General features: G+C 50.2%; 3 protein-coding genes across 6 annotated transcripts; 2 read left to right on the top strand and 1 right to left on the bottom strand.

Moving 5' to 3' along the window:
- Positions 1-66: 66 nt before the first annotated feature.
- Pheta2 (PH domain containing endocytic trafficking adaptor 2) lies at positions 67-6,542 on the top strand. Of its 4 annotated transcripts, XM_087559114.1 has the most exons (3): positions 92-205; positions 423-509; positions 4,072-6,540. In XM_087559114.1, exon 3 carries the CDS (start codon positions 4,282-4,284, stop codon positions 5,059-5,061), a length of 780 nt encoding a protein of 259 aa, XP_087415240.1. In that variant the 5' UTR covers positions 92-205; positions 423-509; positions 4,072-4,281; the 3' UTR covers positions 5,062-6,540.
- A 251-nt stretch (positions 6,543-6,793) lies between these two features.
- On the top strand, positions 6,794-9,877 carry Smdt1 (single-pass membrane protein with aspartate-rich tail 1). The gene is made up of 3 exons (NM_001399736.1): positions 6,794-7,015; positions 8,654-8,794; positions 9,652-9,877. The coding sequence occupies exons 1-2, from the start codon at positions 6,830-6,832 to the stop codon at positions 8,789-8,791; spliced, it is 324 nt and encodes a 107-aa protein (NP_001386665.1). The 5' UTR covers positions 6,794-6,829; the 3' UTR covers positions 8,792-8,794; positions 9,652-9,877.
- A 1,136-nt stretch (positions 9,878-11,013) lies between these two features.
- Ndufa6 (NADH:ubiquinone oxidoreductase subunit A6) lies at positions 11,014-14,871 on the bottom strand. The gene is made up of 3 exons (NM_001130505.1): positions 14,709-14,871; positions 11,863-11,978; positions 11,014-11,251 (listed from the first exon to the last, which is right to left on the bottom strand). Exons 1-3 carry the CDS (start codon positions 14,851-14,853, stop codon positions 11,120-11,122), a joined length of 393 nt encoding a protein of 130 aa, NP_001123977.1. The 5' UTR covers positions 14,854-14,871; the 3' UTR covers positions 11,014-11,119.
- Between the last annotated feature and the right edge of the window lie 1,912 nt (positions 14,872-16,783).

A 16,783-nucleotide genomic window follows, 5' to 3' on the forward strand; every position in this document is an offset into this window, starting at 1 on the left:
CGCCGTGCCCTCTCTCTGCGCCCCAACTCCCAGCCTCCATAAGCTCCGCCCTTCTAAGCTCGTGTTCTGCGCGCTCCCGAGGCGCGCTCCCGTGGAAAGTCGGCTTGGGCGTTCTGTGCGCGCGCCGCTATGCTACTTGTCTGGTTGGTGTCCTTCGTGCTCCGCCCCAGAGGGTGCGGATGGTGGCCCGCACTGCCCGCACTCAGTAAGTGGTTGTGAAGTGAATTCCTACAGAGGGCGAAATGAGACAGCCCAGAAACCTTGCTCTTAACTCAAAAAAAGGTAGTGAAAGAGGCTCGGTGGGATTTCAGCTCTCAAAAGGTCAGGAGGCTGTCTCCTCCACCTGACACCCAAGGGGTTGTTCGCCCACTCACTCCAAAATATTTTATTCATCATTTATTCATATGTTGAACATATGCTAGGTGCCAGACGCTGTTTCTGGATGCCTTCACGAGGATGATAATTATAGCCGTCCCCTATCCGAATTTGTGCCATCTTCCTCCTCTCAGGTAACAGCAAACCTGCTTCTCTGTGCATCCTATCTTCCGTTTCCCTCAGCCTTCACATGCAATTCTCCAAAAATCCTGTGCCCTCTGCCTTTAAATTCCACCCCTCATCCCACACAGCAAGGCTGGGCTCATCACATATTGTCTGGATGGCTCAGCAGTTACTACTCTTGCGGAACCCAGAGGTTTGTCTCTAGACTCACATGGTGGCTTGCAACCACCCCTACTCCAGTTCCAGGGAATCTGACGTCCTCGTCTGAACTCTGGGGCCAACAGGCATTCACATGGTGCACATACATGCAGGTAAATGCCCACACATTTAAATAATCTAAAAACGAACCCAAACCAGCCCTGGTCATGTCAGCCTCTCTCAAGTCTATGCAATGGCCACTCTTAGTTTGGAGAAATGGTGTTTCTTTTTTTTTTTCTTTTTTTTTTTTTTTGGTTCTTTTTTTTCGGAGCTGGGGACCGAACCCAGGGCCTTGCGCTTCCTAGGTAAGCGCTCTACCACTGAGCTAAATCCCCAGCCCCAGAAATGGTGTTTCTAAACCCCACCCTCTACCTTTTGACCTTATTCCCTGCCAGCATCTTCCTCATTGCCCTCCTTGTGGCCCCTCAAACAGCCTTTGGACCAGCTGCTCCCTCTGCCTAGAATGCACTTCTAGATATGGGCGTAGCCGACACCCTCATTTCCTTTAATTATATGTCCAAGTGAGGTCTACTTTGCCCATTCTATTTAAAGCAGCAAGCTCCCCCCTACCCCCTCAGGAAACCCCATGCTCTATTTCCCCAGGCGCCTTCACCTTGTAACACATGTACTCTAGCAGATACTATTAGTTGTAGAAAAGTTAGTAAACCACCACCACCACTGCCCACCATAATCCCCAGAAAACCATCCAGCAAAACTGAGAATGTAGGGTATGCTTCTCTACATTGTGAGGTCAGGGAGGGAACCTCAGAGCTGACAGCTGAGACCTAAATGTCAAGGAGCTCTAAGTGGGTGTAGGGTGAGAGGGAAGGGCTGTCTGGGCTTCAGAAACTGCAAAGAAAGGGTTGAGGTGGGAACCCACAAAGCCCTTGGGCAGACATTTGAACACATTGTCTTCAGGGCGGTGAGGGGGTATCCTGGTCTCCTGCCTCAGTGCTTTCCTGCAGTCTTGCTTGCAAACCTATGGACAGACTACTCCAGGTAGAGCCTCAGGGCCACAAGTGGACTGCAGACCCGCACCGGAGGGTCATAGAAGCCGAAATGGTCAATCTCCAGAGGCAAAGATGGGGCTAAGCCAAGGACTTGGTTGAGAACTTGGCAGGGTTTTGCAGGCCGTGTAGGAGCTCGCCTTAGGAAGCGCCCTGTCCTATGACTTGTCTGGTTTGGCTCTTCGCGCCAAGAGGGGAGTTGAGGTGGGGGCATCGGGGAGAGACTGGATGGGCTGTAAGGAGAAACTTTGGGGGAAAAAGAGCAGCCCGAATTCTCCTTCAGTATTGAGCTGGAGACCTGTGGGTAGCCTGAGGTTGGACTCGGGGTTCGAGACCATTCCTCACCCTGTGGCTCACGCCGGTCCCACCCTCCAGGGTCTCAGTTTCCCTCCACAGTGCAAGCCGAGGTGACTTTGCAGATCCAGAGGCTTGGTGGGTACTGGGCGGGGAGAGGCCGGGGCGGTACCCCGAGCCTCCCGGGCGGGGTCTCCGGGCTCCTGCGGCCACGTTCGCGACCTGGGCGGAGGCGCGGGCTTCGGAGCGAGAAAGACCAGGGGACGATAGCATCGCACTCGACCGGCCAGGCCCTCGGGCGCCGGAGGTGAGAGCGGGCCGGGCGGGCTCCCGGAGGAGGTGACCAGGAGGGCGTGGCCGTGGACCTGGCTGGAGAGCCCGGGCCGGATCCTGGGATCCAGGCACCAGCAGGGCCGCCCGAGGGAGAGGCCGCGGCCGCAGGCGCGCGTGGACTCAGCCCCTCTTTGGGGCCCACAAAGGGTTGCGGCTAGAACGGCCTTCCTCTATTCCAGGCCTGCTTGCTTCTCTTTTTGGAGCCCTTCTTCCCCTCCCGCCTCCTGGCTATGATTTCATCATTCACTACTTGATTAATTCATTATTTATTTAATTGTATTAGTTTATGGCATGTCTCTCTTGCTGGAAAGTAGATTTCAGGAGGACGGGGATCTAGTCCCGCGAAGTCAGCAATTCTGCACAGGACTGATTCTCGGCAGTTACTGGGTCAGTCAAACTAAGCCCACTCTGGATGTCCTGCAAATGGGGACAGTGATATAAAAACATTAGGGACGGGCGGGGAGGTGGGAGAGGTGTGGCTCGCGAAGGGGACAAAGCCAGAAACTGCTGCTGGTCAGTTGACCTTAGATCAAGCCACTTTGGGTAGTGGTGATCAGGATATTTTTCTGCAATACCGTGGTGACAAAATCCCAAAGGGAAAGCCAGGAAACTTTGACTGGCACGTAACTGACCTACCCTAGCCCCAGGGGACCCAGAATCACAGTCAGGAGACACACAGGGCAGTTCAGTTGCCCTGGAGGGGATGAGCTGGTCATAAAAATGGGGAGGCAGCGCTTCCTGCAAGAGGCTGCATTTTCAGTGGGGCCCTAAGTTAGAATGGTTCTCACATTCTCTGAGAACTGTTTTGCAGGCTCTCTGGAAACCATGTGGCTGAGCTCTGTGGTTAGATAAGAGGCCACCCTGTCCTGTTCTGTGGACTCTGCTGATAAGGGTGTCACCAACAGGGTCCCACCTAGAAGGTATAAGACCGAGTGCTGACTCTTGCCAGATGACTCCTGTCATAAGACCCTTGCTAGTTCAGCAACTTCGGAGCACCAGAATTTAGTGGGTATGTCTTCAGTGCCCCAGGACATACCACTGGAGTTTACAAAGCAGGTCCCCTTCACCTCCTCCTGGAGCCCATGCAGCCTGCTCTCCCCTCCAGTGCTGGTCCGGTGCGATGTGGTCACCCCTGGGCTTTCTCCATCACTGGCCTGTCCCTCCCCTTCCTCCATCTGGCTCTGAAATGATAGGTTCTTATTAAGGTGGGCTGGATACCACCGAGGCTAGTAGGTGCTCAGGTAGGTCATGGGATTGCTGGTGGTGGAGCTCAGGCTTGCAGTGGGGGGTGCGGGAGCCATGTTTGGAATGGTTGAAGCACAAAAGTGTCTTTGGGCTTGAGGTCCCTTTCATCCCCTTCCCTCCCCCTGGGGTTATTTCTTTGGGTTTTTGTTTTTGTTTTTGTTTTTGTTTTTTTTTTTTTAAGTGTCAACCGGAATACCCAGGTTAGCCAGGGATATGGTGTGATCAGAAGAGCTGGGATTCAGTGTGCCAGGACCCCTGCCTTCAAAATCTAGCACGACAGAAGCTGAGCATGGGGTAGGCATGCAGGAAGCACTGGGGAGATGGGAACAGTCAGCTCAGACGCTGAAGATTATCCATCCTTGGCTACATAGTGAGTTTAAGAGCAGCCCAGGCTATGAGGCTTTGTCTACAAACAAACAAACAAACAAACAAACAAACAAACACCAGTCGGTATCTGCTATTCCTGATACAATAATTACTCTCTTTTCTGTTACAGTTTTTTGATGTCCAGGTTCCTTTTTTTTTTTTTTTTTTTTTTTTTTTGTGACCCTTCTATGACTTTTGAGATGAAAGACAAGGAAGACTAGTCCTTCAGCTGAAGTCTGAGAGCTGCAGGAACTACAGTCCGTCGGAACCACAGGACCGGGTTGCAGATCTGAGCACCTTCCCTCCGGGTGCTACCGTCTCTCTACCTCACCGTTCCGGTATGAAGCTGAACAAGAGGAGTGTGGCCCACTACGCGCTGAGCGATTCCCCAGCAGACCACACTGGCTTCCTGCGTAGTTGGGGAGGACCAGGTTCCCCACCCACTCCCAGTGGCACTGGCCGAAGATACTGGTTTGTTCTCAAGGGCAATCTGCTGTTTTCTTTCGAGAGTAGAGAAAGCCGGGTCCCGCTGAGTCTCGTGGTACTGGAAGGCTGCACGGTGGAGCTGGCCGAGGCTCCGGTACCTGAGGAATTTGCCTTCGCCATTCGCTTTGATGCCCCTGGAGTGCGCCCACACCTGCTGGCAGCAGACGGGCAGGCTGCCCAAGAGGCCTGGGTGAAGGCACTGTCCCGAGCCAGCTTTGGCTACATGCGACTTGTGGTGCGAGAATTGGAGAGCCAGTTGCAGGATGCCCGTCAGAGCCTGGCCCTGCATCGCTGTGCACCCCAGAGGGCTGTTGCCAGTCGCAGTAAATCTCAGGCTCCTGACCACCGGGCTCCAGGTCCTGAGAATGGCCACTTTCTCCCTAGGGACGGCAATTCCATGGGTACTGTGGAAGAAAGGGGAATCCGGCCAATAGGACGGGATTTGACTGAGTGGGAGTTACAGGGCCCTGCTAGCCTCCTCCTCAGCATGGGGCAGAGCCCCGTGTCCCCTGAGACCTCCTGTTTCTCTACCCTGCATGACTGGTATGGGAAGGAGATCATGGAGCTGAGGCGGAGGTGGCAGCAAAGGGCCAAGGGGAGCCAGCCAGAGAGCAAGCCACACAATAGACCCTGAGCCAGGGCCCTTTAAACTATGACCCTGTCCTGCTGGTCGGGACGCCAGGGTCAGAACTTCAAGGGTTAAATTTTCACTCATTTACCAAGTTGCTGTGTGGGCTGTGTGTGTGAAAGTGGCTTGAAGACTGGCATCAATGTAGCTTTGTCAGGGCTCTGTAGGAGGAAGTCTTCAGGTGCTAAAGAGGGATTTCTTCTCTCCCCCGCTGCCCTGTCAATGTATAGTGGTGGGCATGGCCCGCAGAGAGGCAGGCAGCCTTTTAGACAGGAGAAACTCTCTCTGGCCTGTTGTCATGGCTACTTGTAGGGACTCTTGTCACCTAGCCGGCTGGTTCCTAAGGCTTGTCTGTGGAGGGCCCTCATACTCTCTCCTGTATCATTCCAAGTATCTTTTTCTTTTGTTCTAAGGCCAAATGGGTCTACCGAGCCAGAAGCCAGGCCCATCTGTCCCCTTTATAGAGATGTAATGACAGCGGCTGTGGCTCAATAGAGATATGCCCCGTTTCCAAACAAAATCTGCCTCTTCCTGACCACCCTCCTCTCCCTATCTGGGGCCTTAGGGCAGCCTGGCCAAAACCCATCAAGGCCTCAAGGCCAAACTTTGCCTCCAGGAGACTGATTTTCATGGTCTCCCTGGCTAGGGCCAATTCCTGCTAGTCGTGTTTCTCAAGCCTGCTTGTAACATCATGGCCAGTGGCCCTCGACTGTACACACAGGTATTACAGGCCTTTGCTAATGTTCCTGTCATAGTCGTTAGTGTCTGCTCTTTAGTTTTGGATTTTGGAGGCCGGGTCTTTGTTTGCAAGTGCTGAGATTATGGATATGAGCACCATGCCTCATTGGTTTTGTTTTGCAGCAGGACCTGGTGGGAAGGCCTGCTAGCCTCCTCCCTTCCCCTTATAACCAGAACAGTAAAGTTTGCAGGGTTGGTAGCAAAGAGGTAGAGGAGGACTAGGAGTTCAAGGGCATCCTTGAATACACGGTGAGGTTTTGGCTAGACTGGGATATGTGTGAGATCCTGTCCGAAAGGTATTCATTTTGATTATTATAATCAGTGTGTTTACAAATGGAGAATCAGGAGTCAGAGCTGCAAAGCCGGTGTCTGTGGCTAGCAACTGGGTCGGAGAACCTGGCTTGCTGGTACAACCGCCATCGGCTCAACCCCTCTTCTTGCTTGTTCCCTAGACCTATACGGGAAGTCCGCTGTCCACTGCGCCCGTTGTACCAATGTTCACAGACACTCTGAGCTATTGTTAACTTGTCTTTTTCACCACACTAGATAGCTCCGGCTGTCCTGGAACTCACTATGTAGATCAGACTGGACTTGAACTTATCAAGTTCCTCCTGCCTCTGCATCCCAAGTGGTGAAGTTAAAGGTGTGCACAACTTCGCCCAGTTTTTTGTTAACTTTTTGTAACTTTTGTTACAGTTTTTTTTTTTTTTATATAAATTCAGATACCAAGTAAAGTTTTTCATTACACATTCCGGTTCCTTAATTCAAGTCTTCCAAAGGTGAGGGGCGGGAACACCTACAAAGGGAGCCCCCTAAGGCCCCGCCCTCTGGAGCCCAGGAGGCGCTTCTCATGACGTCACTACGTCGGCCCCGCACCAAGGACTTTCCCACTGCTACAGGAATGCGTGCTCTACGCCGACGGGAGGGCGGTGCTTCCCGTGGGCGTCGCGAGTCTCGCGAATTTTGGAGACAGTTTCGGCGAGAGGGCCGCTTTGGATGTGTGGGGTGTGGTTCCCGGCGAGGGGCGGAGCTGGGGATGGCGTCCGCGGCGGCTCGGCGGCTGGCCTGGCTATCAGTCCGACCTGGGGCTCTCTGGACCGGGCCGAGGGGGAGGAGAAGTGGCGATGTCTACACCGTACCGGGCAGCTCAGGTCTCAGCCAGGTACCGTCGAGGTCAGTCATCGTCACTCGCAGCGGCGCCATTTTGCCCAAGCCGGTGAAAGTGAGTGTCTGTCTTGAGGCGGGGCGAAGGGGTTGAGGCCGATTATTGGGGGAGTGCATGTGATTGACAGGCGCAGAGACCAATCATAGTGTTGACATGGTCTGGACACTGGACCTAGGACTCAATTTGCGCAACTGGGGTTTGCAGACTTTGACAGGTGGAGGAAAATGCTTCCATAAAACCCAGTGTTAAGCTGGGTTCTTGGACACAGGAGTTGGAAGGCAGCCGCGAAATGTGCAATGTCTTGTCTTGAGGGACATAATGATCCATTTCTCTAGGGTCAGCAGAAGGGCTTTGTGTCGATTTATATAAGTCATGCAATCTCTGCTTCAGAGACGATGGGATAAAACAATCCCATCCCAGGAGAAATGGCTTAGCGGTTAAGAACTCTGACTGCTCTTCCAGAGGCCCCGGGCTTAACTCCCAGCACCCAAAGGACAGCTCACAACTATCTGTAACTTCAAGATCTGACACCTTCGCATAGACATACATGAGCAGGCAAAATACCAATGCACATAAAATAAAAATAAATAAATAAATTACTGAAAGAGTGGGAAGGGAGTGCGGAAGTAATATAGTTAGTAAAAAGCCACTGAAGGAGAAAGGATTCCGGGCTGTGGGAGCAGGACCTTCTGTCCTGAGGAATGTAGGTTTTACAGATGAAATCAGGGCAGAATCCTGAACCCAGCATCTGAAGCTGGCAGCAGAGTTAGGTCTTGACAGCCAGGGACCACATCCTGGTTTTTCCATTCCTGAACTCTGTCACTTGCCCTCTGTACCCCTAAGGAAAATGGAGAGTCTCCTATACCAAAGGTATGCTTTTTGACTGCAGGGCTGTGTGGAGTGGAAGGGAAAAGAATTCTTTACAGCAAGTCTGAGCTGTACTAACAGTTGACTGCAGTCAGGGTTCTCAGTGAGAAGCAGGAAGCTGCTGTGTAAAAAGGCACAGCTAGGAAAAACAGAAAGAGAGTACCGGCAAAATCTCACGGGCATTCCTCCAGGGCATATCATCGTTGCATGTTTAATGTCAAATAAGGTTGCTCAGCAGCAGGAACCAATTAAAAGAGAACTGGGTGTAAGAACCCTTCAGTGCACACCTCTTAGTAACAAGATTTTTATTTTTTGTGTATGGGTGTTTTGCCTGCATGTATATCTGTGCAGCACTTAAGTGCCAGAGGCCAGAAGAGACTGTGGCATCATTGGAACTGGAGTTGCTTGCTTGTAAGAGGCCACGTGGGTGCTGAGAACCAGTCCTGGGTCCCATGGAGGAGTAGTCAGTGCTCCTAACCACTGGGCCATCCCTCCAGCCCCTGAACTCACTTGTGCGTGTAGAAGGCTGATTACAGTCCAGTCATCCTAGTGTTCATGTCCAACTGTGTGTGGTTCTTGCAAGGAATTAGCTGGTTGGTCCCTAATTTTTAGTTGCTTAGTTTCCTAAATTTAGTTTGGCTTTGTGTTCTTCTTTCTGATATTCATTTTGATAGCCATAAAACACACTTTGTCTCTTTGTTGCTCTGAGTTTCTACAAAGACTTTAAAAATCAAGTGGTGTCTGGATCCATTGGAGGAAATGCCCCTGAGGGCCGGGGCTTGGGGCACAGCCACTGGTCTGGAGCTCACAGCCTCCTTCTCCCTGCAGATGTCCTTCGGTCTTCTCCGTGTGTTCTCCATTGTGATCCCCTTTCTCTATGTTGGGACACTCATTAGCAAGAACTTCGCGGCTCTACTTGAGGAGCATGACATTTTTGTCCCAGAGGACGATGACGATGACGATTAACAGGTAATATCGCCCTTCTTGTAAGTGGACAGGCACAGGTAGGCCGATTGTCTAGTCTGTGACAGTCTGTGACAGTCTGTGACAGTCTGTCCTTCACACAGCAGCATTTGGATCCTCAGGGCAGCTGTGGGTTCACCCACTTGAGACTTACTTTCTCCCATGTTGGATGACTTAGAGATCCACTAGGATAAGGTCTTTGATGGCCTTTTCAGTGTTCTTGATGTACCTCAGTCAACTGACATTCTCTTGGTGACTTATGTGCTTTTATACCTTATGAAGTCATGTAATCTCTGCCTCAGAGATGAAGGTATAAAACAGAATTATGAAGGAGGGTAAAAAAAGGGAATGCAGAAGGCACCAGTAAGAAGGGGATGGGGAAAGGAGTGTCCCAGGGTGGCATCCCACAGGAACTCACACTTCCTACTTTATAGTTAAATCTGCAGTGTGCCCCTCCCCCACTGTTTCTTGAGTTAGCATCATTCTTACCCATCTCCAAGTATTGGCCCATCCTCCCTCCACCAGGTAACCCTGCCCACTCTTCATTGTCTTGGTCATCTTCCTCTCCCCTCCTATTTGAAAGTGGCTACTGCTAGAGCCTGGTATGAGATGGAGAGCTTCTGTGATCCCAGCACTGAAGTAGAGGCAGAGCTCAAGGACAGCTAGGGCCGGCAGGAGAGCTTATGGCGGAAAACAGAAGAGGAATGCCCCAGAGCTGGTGGCACACACCAGTAATCCTAGCACTGGAGAGGTGGAGACAGAACACCTGAACTTCAAGATCATCCTTGGCTGCAGTGGGTTTGAGACGACTCTGGGCTGTATGAGGTTGCCTTAAAAGTGACTGATGCACATCTTTCTTACAGGGCACAGGGAGTGTAGGAGGAAGCACGGATGAATGGAGTGGTGGCATGCTCAGCTCCTTCCGTCGGCAGAAGGGTCAAGGAAAGCCCTCAGCCTCACCTCTCATGGTTTGTGACAACAGCCCAGAATCCTGTGCTCTGGGAGGTTCCCTCACGCTGTCTACAGAGCACTGGAAGTAACAAGCAAGCAAATTATGAGTATATAATAAATGAGTCATGGATGATGAAAGGTCGTTCCCACTTCTCACTCCTGCAGGATTAATTGGACTTTGTCTCTTCTGTGTCTAAGAGGCATCTGGTTTAGAGCCAGGATATCCAGGCTATTACACAACCACACATGCAATTAAGGGGGACGGAGACCTTTTTTCTTTTAAAATTATTATTTTTTTTTCTTTTTCTTTTTTTTCGGAGCTGGGGACCGAACCCAGGGCCTTGCGTTTGCTAGGCAAGCGCTCTACCACTGAGCTAAATCCCCAACCCCTTAAAATTATTTTTAACTGTGTGTCTGTTTTCAGGTGCTCTTGGAATCTAAATCCTAGAGCTGGAGTTAAAGGTTATTATGAATTGCTTGATGTGGGTGCTGGGAACTAACTCTGGTCCTTTTCGAGAGCAGCAAGTGCACTTAATCACTGAACCGTCTTTCTACACACCCCTCCCCCAACTTGAAATTTTTTTACTTTCTACATAAGTCCAGCAGAGACTTGCCTCAAAGCCACTTAGGCTGACTGAAGCCTTTAGCCTGGAGGAGTTGTCATGTTCTGGTCATGCAGTTTTGTTACTGCTTAGTAGAATATTTTGTAACATTGGGCCCTCAGGGCAAAGGGGGATCCCTGGTGCCGTGGGGTCACTCAGTAACTAAACCCTGAGACCCCGAGTGCCTTCCTCCAGCATCCAGGACTGTCCAGGGAAGGAGGTGGAAGCACGAACATGAGTACTTCAAGGTCACCCCTGGTTACACAGGGAGTCGCAAGGCTATCTTTGGCTACATGAGATCCTGTTTGAAACAAAAATGTGCAGAAGTAGTAGGACAGTTGTGCCTGCACTGAACAGTGTACTCTGCACAGTGAGGAGGCAATTCTAAGTGCAGTCATTTCTACTGCTGCCCCACGGTGCTGCTCTGTTCCCTCTGATCCCAGAGCCTTGGCGCCAAGAAGCCCAGTCTTGGGAGCTTCATACATAAGTACAAGCACAGTAACAACCCTCCAGCTGTCCACTGTGGGAGATCTGGACAGAACCACATAGCCTTTCCTGCTTTCCCATAAAAGGGTCTGACTCAGTCGGCAGCAAACAACCTTCTCCAGGAGAGGGAGTAATCACAGCATGGGCACTAAGGCCCCACACCAAGGCAAGAAGTAAGAGAGACCACAGGAAAAGGGTTCACCAGTGCAACTTTATCACGACCATCAAATAATGGGTTTATTTGTACTCTAAGATAATTAAATATTAACATGCACCTTCCCATCAGGTGACCTCATGGGTCATGGCCAATATAGAACTTGGACAAGAAATCTTTTGGCCTTGGTGTTTCTGTTTCATGGAAGAACCGCATAATGTGTGTCCGCTGCTTCCACACTTTAATGGTTTCCTGGAGCTCCATCTTTCCCTGTGTACATGAAGGAAGAGGTGGTCAGTTCCAGCCACCAAAAGAACAACACATCACTCAAGTTCAGCTCTGTGTTGTGTTTGGCATGGACTTGCCAATGACCGTAGATTACCATGTCCAGAACCACTCTGCCTTCTTGTGGCTGCAGACAGTGAGCCAGGTGTCCCAGGGTGGCATCCCATAGGAACTCCCACTTCCTACTTTACGTTGTTAAAGCTGCAGTGTCCCCCTCCCCTGCCCCAGACCTCCCCTTCAGTAATCTCAAGCTTACGTGGGGGCTGAGGCAAGAGGATGTCTAGTTCCAGCCCAGGCTATATACTGAGACCACCTCAAAAGTGGAGACCTCCAATGGGGTATAGTGGTGCCACCTTTAATCCTGGCACCTGGGAGGCAGAGGCAGTGGATCTCAGGACCAGCCTGGTCTACAGTGCAAATTCTAGGACAGCCAGAACTACATAGTGAAATCTTGGCTTTAAAAAGAAAAAAGGGGCCTCCAAGTTGAACCTGGAAACACAGCAGCTGTCTTTTAATCAAGGCAGAATTTACTTGAAAACTCAGAGGCACAGGACAAGCCAGCAGAACTTTTAAGTCTGTCAGAGAGGGTCAGTTACCTTAATGACCAGGAGGTCAACCACTCTGGGGTCGGTGACATGGGCATTCTTCATGAACATTTCTCGGACTTTATCCCGTCCTTGTTTCACCGTGATATCCAGCTGCATTAAGTGCACTAAAGAGGAAACATGACTGTGGAAATCAGACCTCTTAAACATGCTTCTAGAAGCTTATGTCAGTGGTGACTGCTGGCCATGTACAAGTGGCTTCATGCCACACAGTCCAACCCCCAGCCTGGACACACATCTTACTAAATCGCCCAGAGCCTGGATCTCAGAACTCTTGAATGGGCCACTTGCTTTTTCTGTATGGGCAGAACAGGTGGGGATAGAGTCTAGGCCTTGCACATGTTAGGCAAGGGCTTGGTCACTGAGGAATATTTTTATATGGAATAACCAGAAAAAAATAAAGGCACCAGAGTTGAAGTCTGTGTAAAATGACGCAGTGTAGGTTGTAACTATGAGTTTGGGAGCTGAGGGGCACTGCTAAGGGTTTGCGCAGGGAGGGCAGGCTGTACTCAAACCACCAGACCACCTGGGGAAGGACAGACTTTAGGCCTTAACTGAGAGTGGAACAGTAACCCACGACTGCAACAAGATACACGGCTGCCTCCCAGGATCCATGAGCCACACCACCCTGAGCCCCCAACCCCATATAAGGGACCGAAACTGAACACAATAAACTTCCCTTAAAAAGGGGGGAGACTGGAGTTAAGAGCACATACTGTCTTTCCAATTCCCAGCAACCATGTCAGACAACTGAAAACACATTGTACCCCCAGCTCCAGGGCCCCACGTGCCTCTGGCCTCTGCCAACACTTGCTTTCACCTGCACTCCCCCCGCCCCACACACATGATTTTAAAAGTAATAGAATATATTTTAAAAGTCACAATATCCACCAATCCATTAAGTCAGTGGCTAAACAGTGGCACAGACTCAAGTGACGAAACTTAATGTGCCACATGGACCGGGTTTTTGGAGATTAGGTTGTAAACTGGACTCAGTGGTAACAGGCCTGTAACCCAGCCTACAGCCTTGGGCCGTGTGGCACTATGGATCCACAGCAAGGTCTTGTTTCAAAAGAAAGAAAAGCAGGTTTTAGTCACTTTTATACCCTGACACTGGCCTTTGGCAGATTTGCTGAGGACATTTAAGGATACAAAAGCACTACAAGGTGTTAGATGGAAGGAAGGTGACAGAGACATCATCAAGGGTTTACAGGCATTCTGGCTACAGAGGTCAGTATATTTATTGTGCTTTGGCCATTCTTGTGACATGTCCACTCCGATCTATAAAACTGCCATCAGCCAACCATGGTGGCATATGCCTTTAGTCCCAGTACTGAGAACTCAGGCTGATAGATCAAAGGATTGAGGCCAAATCCTAACAAAAACAAAACAAGCCCAGGGTGGTAGCACAGAAACAGATGGCTCTTTGAGTTCAAGGACTGCCTGGTTTATGTAGCAAGTTCCAGGCCAGCCAATGCTACAATGTGAGACACTGTCTCAGACAAAACAAAAAGTCACAAAAACACACAGACAAAAATCATGTGTTGTCTAAATCAGGTTTGAGTTTTATACTCAAATTCAGTGACTAGAAATGGTAAACACTTTAGTTCTCAGAGAGCTGGTCACCAAGGTCAGCCTGCACGCAGGGATTTCAGGAAAGAACTGTAAAATGACAAACTGACAATGCAAACTGATACAGAACCGGTCATGCCATTCAGAACCTTAGTATTTGTGAAGCATCAGGCCCAGAGACTGAAGAGTGCAGTGTTATAACTGCTGTCAGGTAATCGTGGGCCTGTGGTTGGCGTGGGTTTTTCACTCCAGTCTGTGTTCTAAGAACTAGGAGGAATCTTCTCCCCATCAGTGCCTCCCCCAAGTTTTATGTCAGTTACTATAGTAACCTATTAAATACAGTAACTCCCTGAAGAAGACAGTATTCTAGCTATTTCACAGATGAGCAAATACCGGTGAAAAATCTTACCCAAGGTCACACAGCTAATAAGGGTCAGAACCTCAGGACAGTGTGGCTACCTCTCTGCAGTGCTGAGGCCTGTCATGGAGCTGCCACTCATTGGAAAATGCCTTTCCCCTCAGATCAGCTGTGGTGGTTCAAGTTAAATACATGTCTACTCAACAAGAAAAGATGTCCCCGACATTTGTAGGACATTTGAACTCTCACTCACCCCTTTTTAAAATCCACTACAGTGGCAGCATTGAGGGAGACAACCAAGAGAGCACACTCCCACCCACCACTCAGGTGAACTGAGATTCTCCGCCACCTAAAGGAAAAGGAGAGCGTTTTGCAGCAGTAGGTGTTAGACTTCAAAATTCTGGAGCAAGCTGATTTAGTGAGCGAGGTTACGGAGACTCGAGGGGTCATTGTCAGGAGGCTTCAAAGGGACCAGGAAGCTACTGGATGACCTTGGTCTAGTCTTTTCCCTCTCGTGATGGATGCAGTGTGTTCTCCAGACTGGGTAATGGATAACTGCTAAAGCCCTTTGCCACTTTAGTTACAAAGTCTAATGGGCATCTGGAACATTTTCTGGAACTGTAAAGTCGGGTTCCAGAAACACCTGGGGCTAGCGTGGGACCGCGGACGCGTCAATTCCTTTCTCATAGTCCCTGCTCGCTCCTCCCTGGGGCTCTGTAAGAAACATAGGAACAAAGGCCACCAAAGCGACTAGGGCTCTCGGAAGCCCTGTCCCGGGGTGGGGCACTTTGGTCCGTGTGACCCCCTTCCCCCGAAGCCCAGGGCTCATTTCTGTCCTAGTAGGTGACCTCAGCCCGGCACCTTGGACTGGTGACTCCGGGGCCCTGAATGCACCCCTGCCTCTCACCAGTGTTTGGCACCTCCCGGTACCAAGCGCGGTAGAGCTCGCGCACCCTCCGCTTGGCCTCTTTCAGGTCCCGACTGAAAATGGGCTTCACCGAGGTACTGGCTGCAGAAGCAGCCTGGCGCAGGCCGCTGGCCGCGGCCGCCATCTTGCTAAGGAAGCCCCGCCCTCTCAGCGCGCGCACGCGTAGCGTTACAGGACGCGACGCCACGCCCTCTGCGGTGGATTGACTGGGGCTCTCCGATTGGACGGGCTCTGCCATGCGCATGCTCTACCGCGGAAACACCGATTGGTGGTTGGCTCCTTCGACCGCGGCGCTGAAGAACCACCAGGGAGCGCAGCGTCGAGGCTTCCGGCAGCGGTCGGTTTGTTGTTCCAGCCGGGTGATGGCGGTCTTTCCGCAGAAACAGTTTTCTTCTAGACTTGGTGTAGATCGCAAAAGCGCCTCCGGCTTGAGCTTTGTGCCGTTTCTCAGCCCCGGGATTATAATGAAAACTCCATATTGTTTGTTTGTTTACTTATTGTCATTGTTTTTCGTTGTCGTCTGATTGCGGCTGACCTTAAACTCACTTATGTAGACCAGCCAGGTTGGCCTCAGAACTTGCAGTGATTTCTCTGCCTCTGCAGGTTTGTGTCCACCGAACTTGTGGTTGCCATTTTGTAAATAAATGTGTATGGATGTTTTGGCTGTTTGTATGTCTGTGCACCACGTGTGGTTTTGGTGTCTACGGAGGCCAAAAGAAGGCGATGGATTCCCCTGGGACCGACGGTTGTGAGTTACTTTGTGGAGCTGGGAATTGAATTCAGGTCCTCTGTAAGAACAGATGCTTAATCACTCGCTGAGGCGCCTCTCCAGCCCCTGTGGTTACATTTGGCCTTGCACTCCAGAATCCTCCTGCCTCAGCCTCCTTAGTACTGGGTGCTATTACATCTAGCCTAATCATCGTCATTTTAGACAAGGAATTTACATCCTAAACCATGGAAGCTGGAAGAATCCTTAAGTCATTCATTTGGGTACCTCTGGCTTTGCTGGCATGACTCATTAAGATTCTCACTGGACATCAAGTGCAAAGAAAAAAGAAACTTACAACATGTCAAGTGGAACCCTAAGTCTTTAATGTGGTTTAAGCTCATAGTGTAGGTATTAACAGAACCCTTATTTTACAGGCAGGGAACAGTACAGAATCTTTGTCACATTAGATCACTTCCTTGCCTGATCCCTGACTAGAAGCCACTGTCTTTTCCTGAAAGCTCAGTTGACCAGGACTGAAGACATTGAGGAAGGGACAAGGGACAGGACTGAGTGTATGAACACTGACCTTGCCATGTGACTCTGGTTGGTGTGGGTGTGGTCTGGAATCACTCAGCCATTATCCTGTCAAATGATAGTAGATATCTTTCCATTGAATATTTTTGAAACGCGCGTGCGTGCGTGCGTGTGTGCGTGCGTGTGTAGAGGTCAGAAGACAGGTCTTGAGAGTTCTCCATGTGGTCCCAGAAGTCAGTTCAGGTCATCAGGCTTGGTAGAATGTGCCTTTGCCTATGGAGCCATCCTGCCAGCCCATATTTGTATATTTCGATGGGTATATACTCCCTGACACTGGAAACCCTAGTTTAGTCAGCAGAGGGCTTGTTATACAAGCATGGGGACCTGGTTTCAAAACACAACACCTAAAATAAAAGGCTAGAAATGATGTCTGTAGGGGAGGTGGAGATAGCTAGATCTACGGGTCACTCCATGTGGCCTAATCAGGAATTTCAGGTCCCAGTGAGAGGCCCCGTCTCATGTGCCTAAAGGAGGGCATTAGAGGTTGACCTTTGCCCTTACACATACCCTCAAGTGCGCAAACACAGACCCAAATGTGTACAATAATACTCCATATAATGACTGTGCTATATCTATATTCTACGACATATATATTCTATGCTATATAATAAAGCTGGAGAATTGCTGCCGAATGACATTTTAATATAGTAATTGTACCATCATTATGGATATCTTTGTGGTGATGAAAACAAACATAGTACTTCCAGTCAAAGTATAATACACACAGATATGTTCAGCACACGGCATTTAA

Source organism: Rattus norvegicus, chromosome 7, assembly GCF_021556685.1.
Source record: "Rattus norvegicus strain SHRSP/BbbUtx chromosome 7, alternate assembly SHRSP_T2T, whole genome shotgun sequence".
Classification (NCBI taxonomy): Eukaryota; Metazoa; Chordata; class Mammalia; order Rodentia; family Muridae; genus Rattus; species Rattus norvegicus.

Bases quoted from the DNA above. Each gene is read 5' to 3' on its own strand.
- Ndufa6 (NM_001130505.1), bottom strand. From the start codon at position 14,853: ATGGCGGCCGCGGCCAGCGGCCTGCGCCAGGCTGCTTCTGCAGCCAGT. The intron at 11,979-14,708 runs GTGAGAGGCAGG...TTTCCTCTTTAG, and splicing joins CCGGGAGGTGCCAAACACTG to TGCACTTAATGCAGCTGGAT. The intron at 11,252-11,862 runs GTAACTGACCCT...TCATGTACACAG, and splicing joins TTGACCTCCTGGTCATTAAG to GGAAAGATGGAGCTCCAGGA.
- Smdt1 (NM_001399736.1), top strand. From the start codon at position 6,830: ATGGCGTCCGCGGCGGCTCGGCGGCTGGCCTGGCTATCAGTCCGACCT. The intron at 7,016-8,653 runs GTGAGTGTCTGT...TTCTCCCTGCAG, and splicing joins TTTTGCCCAAGCCGGTGAAA to ATGTCCTTCGGTCTTCTCCG.
- Pheta2 (XM_087559114.1), top strand. From the start codon at position 4,282: ATGAAGCTGAACAAGAGGAGTGTGGCCCACTACGCGCTGAGCGATTCC.